We start from the raw sequence: 18413 nt of genomic DNA, 5'->3' as shown, positions 1-18413 counted from the left end.
GCTGATGTCCACCTTGGGAGCCTTGATATTCAGTTGTTTTTGCTGAGGAAGTTCTTCAGTTGTGTTCGATGATATATTGAATTCACTGTTTTTAATGTTAATATCAGGTATTTTTATTTGTATTTCTCCTGTCTTCTCTTTGAAGTCACCCGGTGTTGAGGAAGTTGTTAGCTCTAACATTTTTATATCTTGTGGCTGCATTTCTGTCTTTAATTTTATATCGTCATTTATTTTTTCTTTGGGTATCTCTATTTCTCTTTGAGCAGCTGGAACCTGCACTTCTTTTACTGATACACTCATCTCTGGTTTTGTTGTCGTTCCTAGTGATGGGCCTTTTCCTTCCCTGTCTTTTCCCTGACCTTCTGTTGGCTCTGTTTCATCCTTTGTTGTTGTCCAGGTAAATGTAGGTAATTTGAACTTTTTTAGCCTGAATTTGTTTTCTTTTCCCTCTATATCTTTCTCTCCTGTTTTCACACTAGTATGCATCTGCACGGTTTTATCACTTGGGGGTTTGCCATCTTCTTCTATCTCTGCCTCTTTTACAGAATCTACCAAGTCAGCTGGTCTTTCTTCACTTGATAATTTCATTTCTGCTTTATGTGTTTTGGCCATTTTGAATGATGGCATTTGTATTTTCCAAGTAGATACTTCAGCTACTGCATCAGGCATGTGAGGTGTCACATCCAAATTCTTGCTGTCCTCTGAACTTGTATCACTCTTTTTTTCTGGTGCTGAATGTGGAACATCACTTCTTGGTTTGGTGTTTTCTGTCTCTGACTCTTTTCTTTCAGACATTGCAATTTCAAATTTTGGTTTCTGAATTTTAAGTATTTGTGTGTCTTTTGCTTGTTTTTCTTCTGTTTCCATTGTGTCAGATGTTGTGTGTAATTCTGCTTTAGCAGTGCCTATCTCTAGACCTTTTACTTGTATAGATCCTTGTGCTGTGTGTCCTGTCACATCTATGTTAATTCCACTTTCTCCTTCTGTTTTCTCTGCTGTTCCTTTCTGTTTCTTTTTTCGGGATTTTGAGGAGGTTTGTGGTATTTGTTCAGTGGGACTTTTTTTCAGATCAGGTGGTTCTAAACTGGGCTTTGATATCTGTGTTGTTACAGCAGGTATTCCACGTACAGCAAATTTTGATGTTGATTCTGTGTCTTTTTCTTTTTTAATTCTTATTTCAACTTCAGGGCATTTTTTTTCGTGAGATGGAATGCCATTTTTCATATCTTTTAAGTCTTTTGTTAAAGCTTCTTGCACCTCTCCTGTTTTAATTTCATAAGCAGGAGATGTGGTATATTCAACAGTTAGGATTTCAGGATTTTCCAGGCTGGTATCTTCTTTATGTATTTTTTCTCTTTCAGATAACAGTGTAGTCTTTATTTCTTTTTTTTGCTTGTCTTGTGGTTCTGGTTTGGATCTGTGCATTTTGAATCCAATGCTAGGGAACTTCAGTTTCTTTTGGCTTCCTTTTTTTTCTTTGATATGTACTTCTTGTTGAAATTGAGATTCTGTGTCTGTGCTTGTAGGGGAAATATCCTGTAAAGCAGGTTCATATGCATCTGATGTACTATGAGATCTTCTGTGCCCGAGGATCTTTTTATTTTTAATTGACTGGAATTTTGGCCATGATAATCTGTCTTTTTTAGGTCTCTTGCTCCTTCCTACCCTTTGGCTTACAATTAACGTTTCTCTGTCTTCTTCTGAAATGTTTTTTCCTGAAACATGCAGTGTTTCTTCAGGAATGATCTCACTGAGTTCTTTTTCCTGAAAGAAGAACTAGCAGTCAGAAGATTATAGAAACTAAATACAGATGCAATACAAAATAAAACACATACTATATAATATGTAGAAAAACATGCTTTTTATTCACAGTATCTAGTTGCTATATTTAAAAAATTCCTGAAAAAGGTGTATATAATACAGGCAGAAATTACATAAAACAAATGGACTATACAACTGTAATGTGTGGATTTCTGAAGGTTCAAGTTCCTTGAAAAACACTGCAGTAAACAGAGGTTTCAATATGTATCTTGCTCTGTATGTGTCTGTGCAAATATATATATATAATGTTTTTATATACACATATCAAGATAAAAATAATTTTAAATGTGATGGAAACCTATGAGCAGATAATGTCTGTGGCGATATCCATAGATATAGTGACTAAACACATATTTTAAGGAGAAAATTTCATTGATGAGCTTTTGAGAAAAATATTTACTGATGCTTTACATTTTGGAAAATTTAGAATAGAAATATTACAGAGCTTATCTGAGCCTGTTCTCAGTGGACACTTAACAAAAAAAAAAAGACTCACTAGAGAATGTTTTTCTACCCTCAGACAACATTGTGGTTTTATCCAAAGTGTATAGTCTTGCTCAGGAGATTTAAAAAGCTGCAAATATTGTATGGGACTTTTTTATTCTCATGAATATTCATGTTAGTAAATTTAAACACATGCCTAAATCTTAAGAAGACACAAGTGTGTATTTTATGATCTGTTTTCCACATAGCACATTACTACCGTGTTATCCAAACTTCGTAAACTAATCAAATACCTACCTGGGTTATTCTTTCCTTTTTGTACTGGGCTGTAGAGTGAATATGTTCTGACTCTTCTTTCCCAGCAATTTTTCTTTTGAGGCTGAACTGGACTCTGTATGGCTCGGAATATTGGAGAATCTTAAGTGCATCTTCATATTTGATATTATCGAAAAATATTGTAGCACTTAGAAGCTGATCACCTGCAAGTGGCATAAGACAATTTTAATTAGTTTCTGTTTTCTTGCAGCTTTTCAGATTTGTTTGAATTAATGCTCACAAAAAAAAAAACCATATCCTATTTATATACAACACAAAATTATGTTCACATAACAGACTCATGTAATAGTTAAGGTTGGAAAGGATCTCTGGAGATCATCTAGTTCAACTGTCCTGCTCAAGGAAGGGTTAGTTATTTATTCAGGTCTATATGCAGTCAGGTTTTGAATATTTCCAAGGATGGTGACTCTACAACCTGTGTAGAAAATCTGTTGCAGTGTCCAACCATCCCGACAGTAATAAACTTTTTTCTTACTTTTTTCAATATTTAGACGTTGGCCTTTTGTTCTTGTTTCAGTCATTGTTTATTGGGATTTTTTTTGTGGCATACTATTTTTGTGAAAGAATCAAAGGCAGGTTCTTCATGAATGTTACGAGTTGGTTGTTTTGGTAGTTTTTATTTTCCATTTTAGTTGCATATATTCTACTTTCTATATAACTTTTTCACTGTTTCAGTGAAAATTCGATATTTCTTTAATGGTATACAAAATCCTAATCACATTTAAGCAACAGGTCTTAAATATTAACATGGACAGGTTAAGATCACACATAATATTAGTTGGTTTGTGATCTGCTACTTCTATTACCTAAAGAGATGGCACATCAGGTAGGTATCTATATGCACACACAGCTACATACCCAGCTATTTTAAGTTATATTAAACAAAGCCCCACAAACTGAAAAATCAGACTGTACCTTCTTTCAGACTAAATATTTTTGAAGCAGGAGATTCCTTAATTACTTTTTTAATAAATATTCCTTCATTTCCTCCACCCATCACGCTAAAGCCACTAGCACCAGCTTCCACTTCTGTTTTCAGGGTCACTTCCATTGTTTCCTAGATATAGAAAAAGGCACAAATTTATAATTTTTATTCATTTGTATCAAAGTCTTCTCCATTATTCTACAATAAAAAATTGAGTCTCCTCAGGTAGATTTTCAATAGCTTAAGAAAGACCATCTAAAACAGAGAATGTCCTTGTTCAGTGGGGGCTTGATTCTGTTCTAAATTAGAATTAAGCACGTGTTAGGGTTATGCTGGTCCAGGGCCACAGGGAAAACTGTAATTTTAAAACATGAAATATATGGAATCTTCTAGGGCAGAAAGACTGTATTTTCTGTGAAGATGTTAAGCTCTGTAATTAGAGTCAATGGGCCAGAAAAGTCAGTATAAGAGTTAATGTTGTACTGTACTTAAACTAGAGAAGGCTAAAGAATGCTAAAAAAGAATTATGGAATGATCCCAATCAGGATAAGTAAGTGTTCATGCTTGTGCCACATCTAGGCAATTTGTTAAGTTCCTGGTCAAGACAAGCCTAAAGTGATTCTTTGCCCATTTCTCCTCCCCTCTGTCCACCCATCCACAACTGTGTGCTAGACTTGACTATTTGGAAGCTACATGCCTACTACTAGGGAGTGCTTTTAGACTAACCTGTGGAGGACTCTGTTTTGATTTGTCTGCAGAAAACTTCTTGTTTTCTTCTTGAAGCTGAAAAATAATTTGCAAACCTTTAGTGTTCAGAAATCACGCTGTTGTAAAGTACAACAGAAATCTAACATCAGTTAAAATCCCTGGTTTAGACTAAGAATTGAGGCTGACTTTAATGGCAACAGAGCAACATTTGTATCTACAAGTGCTATGTACAACATGAATGATTTAACTATATTATTCCCAGCAGTAAATCAGATGCCAAGGCCTCCCTGCATTGTACCATAATTTGCATGAAACGAACACCAGAGACTAATTGCATTAAGACATTGGGAGCTTTTCTATGTGTTACTCAGGTAGCACATTTCTTGCGCTTTCATCTTTGTGAACATACATTTTTTTCATTTATTCCACTTTAGCATGAATTTCAAACTGTTGCCTACTTGGCTTAACATGCTGTACTAATTAAATCTTTAACTTTGAATAACCAAGAGGTACAGGTAATTTTAAAATACATACTAGATTCAAGCCAGTTAAATATTCTAATAGGAAAACCATTGTGATTTCTTGACACACAGGTCCTTTAAGGAATGAAGTCAAATGCAGTTTTTACCAAGAAGCAAGAACATGGCCAACAACAATTTCAGTACAATTTAAACCCAGCAATGAATATAGCCCAGATTTTAGTGGGGACAGGAAGACAATATGTCTGCAACAACATCCCATTACATAACTTATGTGTCTTGGCTAGTAGTAGCAGCTAAAGACTCTTGAATCAACTTGGTAAAGTCATGCCTGCATGAAAACTCAGTGTCTTGCCTTTAAATATTCTTCTTCTACAGAATATTCATAAACTGGAGAGGATCCTTGTGGCCTTGGACGGATGTCTTCTACTGCCACTTCATTAACCTGTGGAAAAGAAATGAGTGATGGGAAAGAAACATCCTCCATTAAAAACTTACTCATCTTTTATGAGAGTTTTTCTACTTGGGCTTTGTCTTCCTATATGTATAAATCTTTCATTAGTAATGGTGGATGTAGAATAACCAGTAACTGTTTCCTTCAGTCAAGAACAAATTCAGTTCTCATTTAAGGGTGATACTCAAAAACACAAGGGACAGACTCCTGAGAGATAAAAACAATGGTATGTTGAATCTGGTTTTCCTTATGTACTGCATGCATCTATGGGCTGAACAGGCTGAAAATACTGACAGATCAACTAGTCATGATTGAAAAAGGCAGTAAAAATTCCCTCCCCTGCTTTATTTGCACACCTAACCTTTGCATCCTGCAGCTTCAAACGCTCTTGCCCTCTATAACCAAACAAACCATGGAAGAGTCCCAGCAGGAATTTCTGCTGACAAGCACTTGGCATGCATCCTTCTGGAGTCAAATGACAGGGAACCTAAACTGACTAAAGCTTTAATGAAAAGTTACTGTAGTCGCAACAGCCATGTAATAGTTTGCCAAGTCTTGGAATTAAACCTAGGCTGTTGAATCATAGCAAAGAGTAGATCATTTGATACTGAAGCATCATTCTGACTTTTGAGCTGCCAGGAGAATCCCAGGCAGTAGTACAACATTTTTAATGTGGAGAAAAATCACCAGCAAGACCCAGCTATAATCTGAAGATTCAATTTTAACAAAAAAACTGCCAAAGCCCCATCCCAGGAAAAAAAAAAAAAAAAACAAAAAAACTCTAAAAAAAACTCACAGAATCTTCGTCCTCTGCATCTGCATCCACATCAGCATCTCCTGGAGGCTGGGCTGGTCTCAGCTGTCGTCCAGAACCTGAAAGCACCATAGAGGTTGTTGGTGTCTGCAGGAGCCTCACAGAGCACAGAGCAGTCACCTTGCAAGCTGACGTGCTCCAGAGTGGCACTGTTGGGGGATGTGCACCAACTGGCTGTAGAAAGGCCTGCTTTCATTTAGATTCTTTATCTCAGATCTCATCAGATCAGTCCAAAGATACCAGAAATATTTGTATCCAGAAATGCAAAGGCTTTTGTGAAGGAAAAAAATCCTCACATTGGAGAAAAGGTGGAATTAGAAGTTGACCAAATTTTTTTTTTATTACCAAATAGGGCTTGAGGTGTGTATTGGGCAGAATTGGCCAGATTTTAGTAGCGGTGTGGTTGTGGGGTGGTCTTTGTAGGAGGATGTCACAGACCACCCTGTGCCAGATGCAGCCACTTGTAGCTCACTCTACCTGCAACGCTGAACCCGTTGGAGGACCTTCTGGCACCTCTGTGAAAACATGCTTAAGAAAGAGTGGTAAATGCTGAGAAAACGAGACAATACCACTAGAGGAGAAGGAGAAAGGCTGAGGAGACCACACCAGAGGACGAGAAGAGAGGAGAGATGGCAGAGCAGTAGAAATGCTAGAGCAAAATAAGATCTCAAGCAGGTCCCAGAGGAAGAAAAGCTTCCTGTGCAAGGTCAGAGAGGATGAGGCTTGACTCTGATGGGTTGGCAGCTGGTGAAGGAACCCACCCTGGGGCAACTGAGCATGAAGCAAGGAGTGGAGAAAAAACCTGGCCACCACCTACTGACCCCCACCTCCTGCACCTGTCCTCACCTCCCCAAAGGGACTGAGAGTAATGCACAGGGAAGAGATGGAAGACCAGAAAGATGAGAGAAGTGTATGGAAGGGATCTGAGGTGTTTTCCTTAAGTGGTTTTATCTTAAAAAAAAAACAAAAACAAAAAAACAAAAAACCAGATTCTGTAATTAGAAGTTCATTAATTTGCAACAAATTACATTGATTGAAATTCCCCATCTTAAAATCCTTCTTCACTTCTGAGAGAGGTCTTAAGAGCTGTAAACATTATGATGCTTTGATAGTCATAAAGACTCTACTTTCTTGGGTTTTAAAAGTATTGAGGGCAGAAAGAGATGAGATTAAGGAGATGGGCTCTTTGAAAGTATGATTCTGTTGAAATGCCTTAAAATGGGAACCACAGAATGAAAACAGCATGAGTACGTAATTTCTTTCAGAGATCCAGGGTTAGCCAGTAGAGGACAGTGTGGCTGAATTACAAGTTGCCTGATGCACAGGCTATTCTGATACATGTACAGGTCCTTCTCCTGATAATTATGTCTTGTTCCTGCCTCCATGCTCCATTTTCTTCAAGACACCAGGCTGCCTAGATACATCTTTCACACCCAGTTCTGCAACTGCCATTAGTATACATAGTTTTGGCTCTCCTAAATAGGTCCTCCGGCTTAAAAATATGCATGAACACCAGAGAAGACAACCACAAGCAGAACTGTGCGATTCATTCATTGTCTACACTAAAGAAAGAATCTTTGGGTTGGAACACAGTATTTCTGGATGTGGGTATTACATGCTGTGTGTACAGACAAGCTGGCACAGCTTAGACACGTATGCAGTCACTCGAACTTGCACAAGTTGCCAAGCTCTTGTTAAAATGGCTGTAATTTTGCTAGCCTTTCTTCACAGTCTTCTGATTGCCTACATTTATTTTTGACTTGACTTTTCTGATGAAGAAATTATTTAGTATAGGCAGGAGTTTGAAAAATTATGCCAAATGATCAGTGATGGATCACTTTGCTAATGAATGGAAACAGTGTGCTTCCAGTGGGAATATCCCACGTCAGTCTGTGGCCACGTTTCCAAACTTGATAGAAGGCATCCTCATTAGCCATATGAACATCATCTTAAAAAGCTCTCCTGTGGTATTTTAGCTCCAGAGAACTAGGACCAGCTCAGGACACATCAGGGCTGCCAGACAGAGCCTCCTTTAGCCTTCACAGGACTAGTCCTGATGCCTATGAGGGACAGTTCTAGAAAATCATAAAATCATAGAATCATTTTGGTTGGAAAAGACATTTAAGATCATCAAGTCCAACTGCTAACCTAGCACTGCCAAGAGTCTTGATGCAGACCCTAATTCAGATTAAAGATAAGCATAAACTGGCTTAATTTTTTTTCTTTTTAATCAAAAGCTCTAGCATTTGCAGTTTTCAGAAGCTCAAGAAAATTGGAAAATTAGTGTAACCATTTTAAAAAAATTAGATGTGGGTTTATGAGCCTGATTTTAGGCATTTCTACTTGAAAATTCTGGAATCCATTCATGCAGCTCTTTACCACATATATTTTAATAAGCATAACATGAGGATGCGGGACTGAGGCTTGATTAATTTGCTTAGTGCTTCTGAAGATTCAGGTGCCAAAACCAAACTTTATGGTTGTTACTGAAATTCCAAGAAATAGTAAGGACTTAGGCTTGTGTCATTGCCATATTTTTCACTTGGGAGAATTCCACCCACAAGTCCTGCAGTCCAGTAGAATGACTTAACAGAATCTTCCTTAAATTGCTAGAGCATTTGCTCTCCAGTGTAGCACTTTAACACCAACTACAGTATTGATCCCTGGTGCCTGCCAAAAAATTTTGCTACTGGAAAAGAAAAAGGAAAGAATTATCTGAGAGAATTCTTGGGCTGGTTCACTGCTGTTTCTCTTGTTTTACGCTTGTGTAAATCTTACTTGTCTAGAACTGGAGCAATGGAAGTATGAGATGGTCTGTTCTCAGGACTTGAAGCATCCTGTGTAGTTTGTGCTGTTGATTTTTCAGCATCCAGTAGGGCATATCCTCTGAGTTTAAGGTACTGAAGCTATCCTAGGGGTTCTAACAGAGGTGAAACTTTTAAAACCAGATTTTTTAAACTAAGGATTCTTAGAATGGTTAGGTGAAAAAACGTTCAAAATCCTCCTTTTTCTAAGACCAGGATACTCATAAAATCCAAGAGAATTAAAATCACTTCTCTCAGTGAGACCTGAACAAGTCTTTCCAATCAGGATGCCATTTTAAAGCAACAAATGGTACTGCCAATTCTTGTTCACCATGCATGTAGACATATACCTGGCCTGGATGCCATCTCATCTGGGCCTGGATCAGGAGAGGAGTTTCTTATTTTTCTCCAGCGATTGATCAAGCAAAGCAGTGGCATGTGAGGCACAATGGTGGTTTCACACAGTTGGCCAAGTGTTGGCAGGCAATAGCTCTCATTGTCCTTGCTAGAGGGGGATGTGGGTCAAGGTTTGCCAAAATGTCACCAGAAAAATCCCCTCCTGTGAGGAGGAAAATCTATCAGCACAAAAGGCCTCTTTCAGACACCTCATGATGGGTAGGAAGGGACAGAATGCTCCTGTGAAAGCCTTTGGTAAACCGTAACCTCTTCTAAACAGTGATAGTGAGACTCTTTCCTACAAAGTGGACCAACAGATTACTGTCCTCAGAGCTAACAGAGATGTGGCTGACACTGTATGAAGGGACATCAGCGACACAAGTGACTTACCCTCCCAAAGCTTCACCCTGAGGCCTTTCTGCCCACCCTGATTTCCCCAGACCTTGCCTACTCTGCCCCTTTATCATGGCTAACCCATGTCATTAAAGACTTCTTCTGGTGCCCCTGATTCCTACTGTAGAATTATTTGCTTCAGATTTTTTCCTGATTCAGAATATTTTAAAACTAATCTATAAAAGAGGAGAATTACAGCATGTTGATGAATTCCATTTAAGCAAAGCCTCCTTTCTGTGTATAAAAGCCTGTGCCAGTAAATTATGATTTATATGCATGTCATTCTCATGCCCCAAATAGTAGTGATGTCAACAGTTTATAGATTTTAACTTTTTTTTTATAAATCTCGGACAATCAATGCTTTGTTCAAAATGTTTTCATAAACAAGTTGGAATTTATTTCAGTGACTAGTTCCAATAGCTACTGAACTAACTTCAAAACAAGGGAATTTTTTTGAAAGTAGGCAAGTAGGAGTTATATAGGCTGGAACATTTTCATATCATATGACTGAGTGTAATTTATAAAAATTATTTTATCTTTAATCTAGCAACCCAGATGGATTATTGTTGGTAAAACCACAAAAACATAAAACAAGGCCATTTTTTTGCTGTTCACATTTGTGAGTAACAGTCTCCAAAACCATATCTGAGACATTATAATAAATTTCCAAGTATGACAGTGTCATTGAATTCAAGTCAATTGTGCTTTAATGTATGATATAAACTGAAGAGAAACTTAGCTGTAATTGAGACACTGGCATATAAAATAACCATAATCTGCATACTTTAAAAAAAAATAGAACAGCAAATGAGAATATTAGAAATGTTTAAAAAAGAAACAATACTGTCCTTTGCTGATCATCCTAGCTTCCTTACTCACAAATTACATCCCTTTTTCTGAAATTCTTAGATTTCAGCTTTCTACTTTTAAAGATTTTATACTATAATTAAGTATGCATATGAATGTTGTGAATTTAAGTAATCTGCTCTTATCTTTAATAGGATAATTTTTCCTTGCATCAACTTCTTAAGCATTATTTTTCCTACTAAAAGTGGTTTTGTTTTGTTCTATTTTCTTTAATTTTCTTCTGCTTTTTTTTTGCCGGGGAGAACTAAATACTGTTGTTGTGTTGTTTTCCCTGGAATTTTAATGAATATCAGTTAAAACTGACAAGAGTAGCAATGGTAGCAATGCCATATTTCTTACAAAGATGCGGGTTAAATGTTGCTCATTCTTAAGTAATATATTCACCAGGAGAAGAAGTTCCTTCTTGCCATGTACTGGCTGATAGAAATTATCTAACTTCACTTCAACAAATAGTTTCTCTTAACAGACAGAAAACTGATCTGTGATAAACATCTGTTCACAGGTGAAAACTCTTATGCTTTGCTTACTCTTTTATTATTATTTGTTAATATACAAAGGTCACAACCTGCACCTTTTCTTTACTAGGCTTTTGGTGTTGGCTAGTTAGCATTTCTTAGCTACGTTAAGGAACAAACCGTCCCATTTGTGCAATACTGTGGAATTTAATAGTTTTGAGTCCACAGCTAGTTCGAAGACTCATGCCTTGACACGTGGCCAAGACTGGGACATCTTTAGATCAGGTCTTTTCTGCCAGGGCAAAGCACACTCCGGGCACCTTAACCTGATTTGTATTATTAATAAGGAGGAGGAGTGAATAAGTGCAGGACAAACAACAACAACATTTTAATACCATTGTCATTGTTATTTGACCCAGAAAAGGATTCATACGTGTAGGTCAGCAGTTTCCACAGGGTTCTCTCATGTGCTTATGTCTTGTTGTAAACAAGGTTGCGTGTTGCTGCTGTTATGGACAGCTTCAGCTAGCTCCTGCATCAGATGCTTCTTGCCACAATCATCAGTCCTTGTACCTGCCAACCTGCCTCTCCCTGTGCCCTCAGCCACCCTGTCATGGGTCTGTTACTTCTCATGCATGCATGGCTTGTCACTGCTAATACATTGCTATGGAATTGCTCCTATTTTTAAACTAATCCCTTTCTCAAACTGCCTGATTCCCTCCCCTCCCCCCAACTTGTTCTTCCTCTCTTGCAGGTATCGCAATTACTGGGATTCCTTTTCTTCCCTCAGAGCTCTCACAGTCGCCTGAGCAGAGCTGCTGTGAAGCCCCACAACCCCTTCTGATTCACTTCTTATATTTGAAATAGGAAATAGTTAGAATGGTTAAAATATTTAAAATCGTGGGTCCCAGTTCAGGCAAGCACTTGAAAACAGGAACACTATGCACATGCTTGGAATTCAGTTTGGCCTCTCAAGAGCCCTTTTTCAGACAGGTGAGTTCACCTGACTTTAGATTACTAAAAGAAATTTTTCATCTCATGGATATGGGTAAAAAGGCAGCAATTCAAACATTTTACTTCTTTAGCAACCTCAGCGCTCCTGTTTCCATGTCTGCTGCTTTTTTATACCCATCCTAATCTACTGTCTCTATTATTTTGATGAGTTAGTTAATGTACCTTGGGTTTCCGAGGATATCCCAGAAGACTGATGAATAAAAATAGATCAACCATCTAATTAAAATGTCACTTCAGCTAGGCAGTGTCATCAAGCATATGAGCTATTGCACTCTTGGTTTCGTCTTCTTAAAGCTCCCATGACTGAAAGTTGACCTAAATCAGTTGTGTGGGTTTTGTTGTTGTTGTTGTTGTTGTTGTTGTTTTTAAGCCTTCACAGAGTGACAATGACAGCAAAAGGACCACCTTTTCCATCTCAGCTACCATTTTATGGATATGAACATTAATTTTTTGGCACTTAAAACCCACTTATTTTCACCACCTTCCAAAATCAGCTGTGCTAAAGATCTCTGAAGCCACAAGCAGATCTTTGTGTTCTGCTAACTGCATCAATAGGCTTGACAAGACAGAATTTGCCTATCCCTGCACTAAAAATGTTGTGCAAATGATATACACAAGCACAAAAACAGTTACTCACTATCTGCAGTGGACTGAATTATTTCACTATTTCTCTTTGTTTCCCCCTGAGTTTTTTTTCCTCAGCTCGAGTTACAAATGGAAGTTCTGACCCGACGCTACATCAGAGAGGACTGAAAGCAATACTGTAATTAATGCTTCAAGGACCTACTGCAAGGTCTAAGAAACAAACCATGGCACATTCGTTGTCCAGAACTCCTGTCTGGAGGCTACATGGCAAAGAGCATCTGCTCTAATACCATACCTTGGGTTCTACTGTGAATTTCCTTAAGAATAAATGCCACAGTTAAGCATAAAGATCATGAAAAGGAGCAACAAGGAACATGTGAGAGTAGCAGGGTTGCTCGATGTGAAGGGCTTGGCTGTGGCAGTTCAGAGTAATCATCCCCATCATCCAAATTCTCCTGGGCAGTTTGGTGGAGCAGCAGTGACTTCCAAGCAAGCAATGTTGAAGGAAAACGATCCTGCAAACATCAGCTGGCAAAGAATCTGAAAGTGCCTGCAAATAAACTCTTTGATGCAGGCACTGTGTGCCTTGAGGGAGCTGCCATGAGATTTAAAGTACAGCCCACGACACAGACTCTTGCGCCGTCTGTCCAGGCTTGACCACGAGCTCCAGTAGGCCCCTGGCATTCCCAGTGAGGAGTTCCAGCTATGCTGGGGAAAGCCATCGGGGTTCATCTTCTGCAGAGAATTCCTAGCACATTCCAGAGACCTGGATTCATTCCATTGTCCCGCAAGATGCCCCGGCCTGCGTTCCAGCAACTGCTGGGCAGGGCTGTGGGGCACGGCAGGAACGCCACGGCTGTCACTTGATCCGGGCGGGCCGCTGGCCGCGGGGAGGCGCGGGCGCCATGGCACTGAGCAGGCTGCCTCCCCCGGCCCTCACGGCAGGAATGTCATGTTGCTTCACTTGAACCATCGCCAGCGAGACAGCGGGGGCACCCGGTAGCCCCACCTAGATGAACCAGCTTGTCAGCTCTGTAATGAGTGATTGCCACAGCACAAAGAGCAGCCGTTCTGCCTCAGAAGAAGTGATGAAGTGAGGAACGGCACCTCCCCTTTAGTGTTTCCCATCTGCCTTGTGCTAGGACTGGGACTCTCCTCACCAAGCTCTGAAATCCTGGTCTCCCTAACTGTTTCTGTGGGAGGAAGACAAAGGACAAGTCTGTGGAATCGAGATAAAGATTTTGCCGCTAAAGGGGTTTATTATCTGCAGGACGCTACCAGAACCAGTTAGGCCTGTGTTTAAGCCATACTCCTGCCTTTGTTTTGTGTTTGGCTTGGTAATGCCCCCTGGCTGCACCCTGTCACTGGGCTGCATACTTGTCCTGTGATGAATGTAGCTCAGGCTCTGGAGCCAAAAGCAGGGGTTTGTAGCACAGCAGAGCTAAAAGAACAGCTACTCCCAAATAACCAACGTGTGAATAGTTTCCTTCCATTCAAGGCATGAACAAGATGTTTTGATTCAATGCCTTGGTATGTTAAGCTGCTCTTGTCGGCAGCTAGAGTACTTCATTAAAAGCCTTCAAATCTTCTCATCTCAAAACCTTCTGAAAACAGAAAATGTAAGTTACAACCATCAGCCTCCTCGCCCTGCTGGAGACCTGTTTGTGAAGTTAGTTCCCACTTTTATCAAAAGAAAGGGTGCTCTGCTCCATAAAGTACATCCAAATAGAGAAGTGTCTAGGGAATTAAAGTTTCTTACAGACCATACTGAGCTCTGTCGGATTTTATAGAGCATTTTCTACAGGTTGAATAATATCAGGGAAGACATGGAAGAGCACTGGCAACTAAGAACAGATATAAACACTACCATAAAAAGAGAAAATATCAGCCCCCAGATGAAAAGGAGAGTGAATGGCTTTCCTTTGAGTGTGTGTTTATTGATAAGCTCTGCCCACAGATTCAAAACTATTAAAAGCATGCCCACTCACACTTCACAACAGGAGCAAAACCTTTAGTGAGACCGATCAGAAATGAGCTCTTCAGTCTTACTTCGGTACATCATTCCTCTGATAAAGATAAACTTAATAGAATCCATAGGACATTTCTGAGCATGAGAATAAATCAGTCTGGTGGGGCTCTGAGCAGGCTTTCTCAGCCTGAGTCATATTTAAACATGAAAAGCACAGGGGACTTTTTTTTTTTTTTTTTCCCCAGTTGTCAAACTGAAATTTCCCAGATCCTGACCTAATGAGTTTCATCCAGCCATCACCATTTTTCAGTTACTTGGCTATATAAGACATGTAATTTGGCCAGATCCACATAACTCTTCTGTTACAGAATAAAATATTTACTAAAGTATTTTATTAGTCCAATATTTCACCTGTTGTTAGAAGAGAATAACGCTTCATAGGAGTAACACAGTATTTGAAAATAAGCTCTCAACCAAAGTTTGTTGAGAGAACATGATTAGGATGATGTCCAAAAGAGACAGTAAAAGCAGACAGCAGCTGTTGATAACCTGAATTTCTCTCTCCCAGTCCATTCCTCCTCATGCTAGCTGCAAATGACTGATGAAAAAAGCAGCTGGAGAAACGCTCATGGCACCCATCAGATGCCCAGAGGCTCAGTCCTGTTTCCTCTACCCAATGACTGTATCTCAGAAGTACAATTCTGAAATATCTCTGTAGTTTTAGTCTAACAATTGCCTGGAGGGTGGGTGTGATGTCCTGCCCTGCCCTGTGTCTGTGTGTTTGCTTCTTTTAGGCAGGAATTTTCCCCTCTCCCAGGTTTTATGTGACAGAATGGGTTTCCAGAGTGTGTTTTACTTCCTGTATGAATTCCCATGGTGTTCTGGTGTGTAATTACTGAGGAGATGATGTGACATTAGGACCCTCTCTGATAATTATCAATTGTGATTTTTCCAGGACTACAGGACCTCTATTCTCACAAAGCCAGTAAGAGAAGAGAATCACATTTTAGCAATTGTTGTTAGGTACGTCCTACCTCCTGGACTGAAACAAAATTGCTTACCACCCTTTTGGATGGGCAAAAGTGAGTTAAGAGATTCATAGCCAAATAAAGCAATAAAGACTGGTCTAATCCACTATGATCCTCAACAGTTTTATCTTCTGGGACTTTCAACAATTTTATCTCTTGGGATATACTGTTTTTACTTGTGATTGAGTCTCTACCAGAACAGTTACACGGATTTTAGCTTAGTAGCTAAAATCTCCCAGGATGTCACTATTCATCTGGATGGGCTGGATTTTAAGAAGGGCTGCAGGGGCATGCTGCAAGTGAAGTGCTCTTACTTGATTACCAGCTTCAGAAACCCAAGCAGGAACTACTCTGCAGTTATTTGGCTATACAATATACTGACTAGGCATCTTGCAGTTTTTTTCCCTCAGAAAGACACCCCTTCACATATATAACAAACTAAACTTGGAAAGGGAATGCAAAGCTTCCTTCTTCTCAGGGCGAGGGGCAGTTGATTCCCACTATCCTCCCTGTTAGATAGCTGTGAACTGAGATCTTATCCTTGCCTGGATGTGGAGGCAGGTGGGTGCCTATTGCAGATAAGGCCCATAAAGCTCACGCAAATTAACTTTTCCACATTCCTTCTCCTCGCTGATTCACCCCCCGCAAGAATCCAGGCTTCTCCCGGAGCAGATTGCCCCTTCCACTGCCAAAGCACAGCCCTGCTCAGATTCAGAAATGAATCAAATGAATACATTTATTAAAAATGACCGTTCTGCCCACGTAGGCATGATTGGGAGCACTGAAGACTCAATTTCTCTGTCTGTAAGAGAAACAGTAGCTGTAACCCTAAGCTGTCTCTTAAGGTAGCACGGTATTGAACTGGGGAGGTGGCAAGAGAAGTTAACTACTCTCTGTCCCCTCTCTGACACATTAAAGGAGGATGTTAATTCTCAGTGCTTTTGGTAGAGAGCACATTTGTCCCCTAAGAATAAGTCTTAAGGTAAGGGTATGAATAAAGGATCTACTAACATTTCACAAAAAGCTGAAAGCAACTGATATGTACTTCATATAAACAGCACTTACTACTTCAAATTAGAAATAGACATTTTGGCTCAAACTGCTCTTAAAAACCATTGCTTAAAAAATATCCTCATCAGCACCAACATACAGTAAAAGGTTTTGTATTTATATATAAATATAAATACAAAAAAAACCCAACATACGTTTATATAGAGAGAGTTCATATTAGAGATTATTATGGTCTAGGAAGACTTTTCACTCCACTGATAAAATTCAGTGCAAAATTAACTGCTCAGATGCAGCAATATTAATGGAGTGATGTTACTTTGTCTGTCTCTCTGGTATGCTGGGCATAGCCCCTCTCAAAACAGGAATGCAGCAAAAGCCTTGTAGTTTTTCCACACCCTTTTATGGGGGCTTTTATATAAATATCTTTCCTCAGAAACAGGTTTTCAGTCTGAGAGAAAATTCCCTGGACAACTTGTTTGGGTGTAAATCACCATAGAAGAAAATGTCTTTTAAGCTTTTAAATTCCATAATGTATATGTAATAAAAGAGATATGGGATAAAGGTGACAGAAAATTATTATGGGAAAATATTTTACATCAAGGATAAAGTTCCCTCACTTTTTAAAGACAAAAATATTTTCTGTCAATAAACAGTGATGGTAGCAAAATAGTATTTGGCACAGCTCACTTTTTCTCTTGTGTTTTTTTTTTTTTTTTTTTTTTTTTGTGTGGTGTAGAAGAATCCCTTTAAAATTAGAGAGAATTTCTGATACACACTGTAGGTTTACAAAAGCATAAAAGCTCATTTACAGATAAATGAATCCATTGATCCAATTAAGTTAATTTGTATAGTTCTATTCACATCAATGTAATTCACATCTATGGACTAAATGGACTATAAACCTGATTTTCAGTCCAAAAAAGGTCAGGTTTCAAAAGAATTAAACAGGTCACCTAAAAAATTATTATTTTTTTTTAAAAAATGCCTCCTTATTCTGGTTCATTGGTTTTCACCTTTTTTTTTGAATGCCTTCCCCTAGCACATCTTGCCCCAAGATTTTCTGAACTTGCCATTTGATAACAATCTTCTTTTACAAATTAAATCTGTGAACTTAGCCTTTATTGTTTGACATCAGAAATAATTATGTATGTACGACTGAAAAGCATTGGAATTTTAAGTGCATGTTAAGTTACGAAAGGAAAAACTGAAGATGACAAACTTTTGTTGCATTATATTTTGTCAAAAAAAAAAAAAAATTGAATCTTTGTGTGTGTTTTTTGAATAGTTCAGTGCTCATTTTTCCTCCCCGCACCAGCACCGAGACACCCAAAAATAACAAACCAGCATGCTTGCCTAATAGATTAGAGGAAAACACAGCTCAGTTAAGGAAATAGATTTCAGTTTTGTGTTTCACAGAGGCTAGTATAAATGATAGGGAGAAACTATTTTTTAAAGGACTCATTACCGTAGTTCTGGATTTCTTTTTGATTAAAGACTCAAATAGCGAGAAAGTGACTACACTGCAGTTCATCCTTGTAGTAACTGGTGAATGAATTGATATGGGTGGAGTTGTTTGAAAGCTCTAAGAGAACTATTTCTTGGATTTGATTATCAACCCCAAGGCTGATTCATAACATTTCCAAACATTCATGGCCTCTCTGTAATAAGAAAATAATGACATTTTATTGAAATGAGTGTTTCTTTGTCATAATGGTCTATTCACACACAGGTTAAATATTTTTTAACCCAGTTAAAACAGGATGCATTCTTTCTGAAGGCACATGGTAACATTTTTCTCAATGAACAGCTGTGCCAGATGCAGACTAATGTATAAGGGAGAGCAAATTACATTTTGCCCTTTAGTTAGACCAAAGACTCTGTTGAAATCAATAGCCTTGTACCAATACAAA

General features: G+C 38.7%; 1 protein-coding gene across 1 annotated transcript in view; it reads right to left on the bottom strand.

Annotated features, from left to right (window-relative positions):
- Positions 1-12: 12 nt before the first annotated feature.
- Positions 13-18413, bottom strand: part of LOC103781718 (protein AHNAK2-like) — a gene marked incomplete at its 3' end in the record, with an annotated part of 31750 nt that continues 13349 nt past the window's right edge. Inside the window, exons 2-7 of the mRNA XM_008949440.1 lie at positions 5964-6040; positions 5069-5158; positions 4253-4309; positions 3517-3658; positions 2563-2744; positions 13-1764 (exon numbers count right to left, since the gene is read on the bottom strand). Coding sequence (XP_008947688.1) covers positions 13-1764; positions 2563-2744; positions 3517-3652 — 2070 coding nt within the window. The remainder of the gene's footprint in view (positions 1765-2562; positions 2745-3516; positions 3659-4252; positions 4310-5068; positions 5159-5963; positions 6041-18413) is intronic.

This window comes from Merops nubicus, unplaced genomic scaffold, assembly GCF_000691845.1.
Source record: "Merops nubicus isolate BGI_N331 unplaced genomic scaffold, ASM69184v1 scaffold10121, whole genome shotgun sequence".
NCBI classification, from domain to species: domain Eukaryota; kingdom Metazoa; phylum Chordata; class Aves; order Coraciiformes; family Meropidae; genus Merops; species Merops nubicus.
The sequence above is the reverse complement of the archived record's forward strand: the minus strand, read 5'-3'. Positions and strand labels throughout refer to the sequence as shown.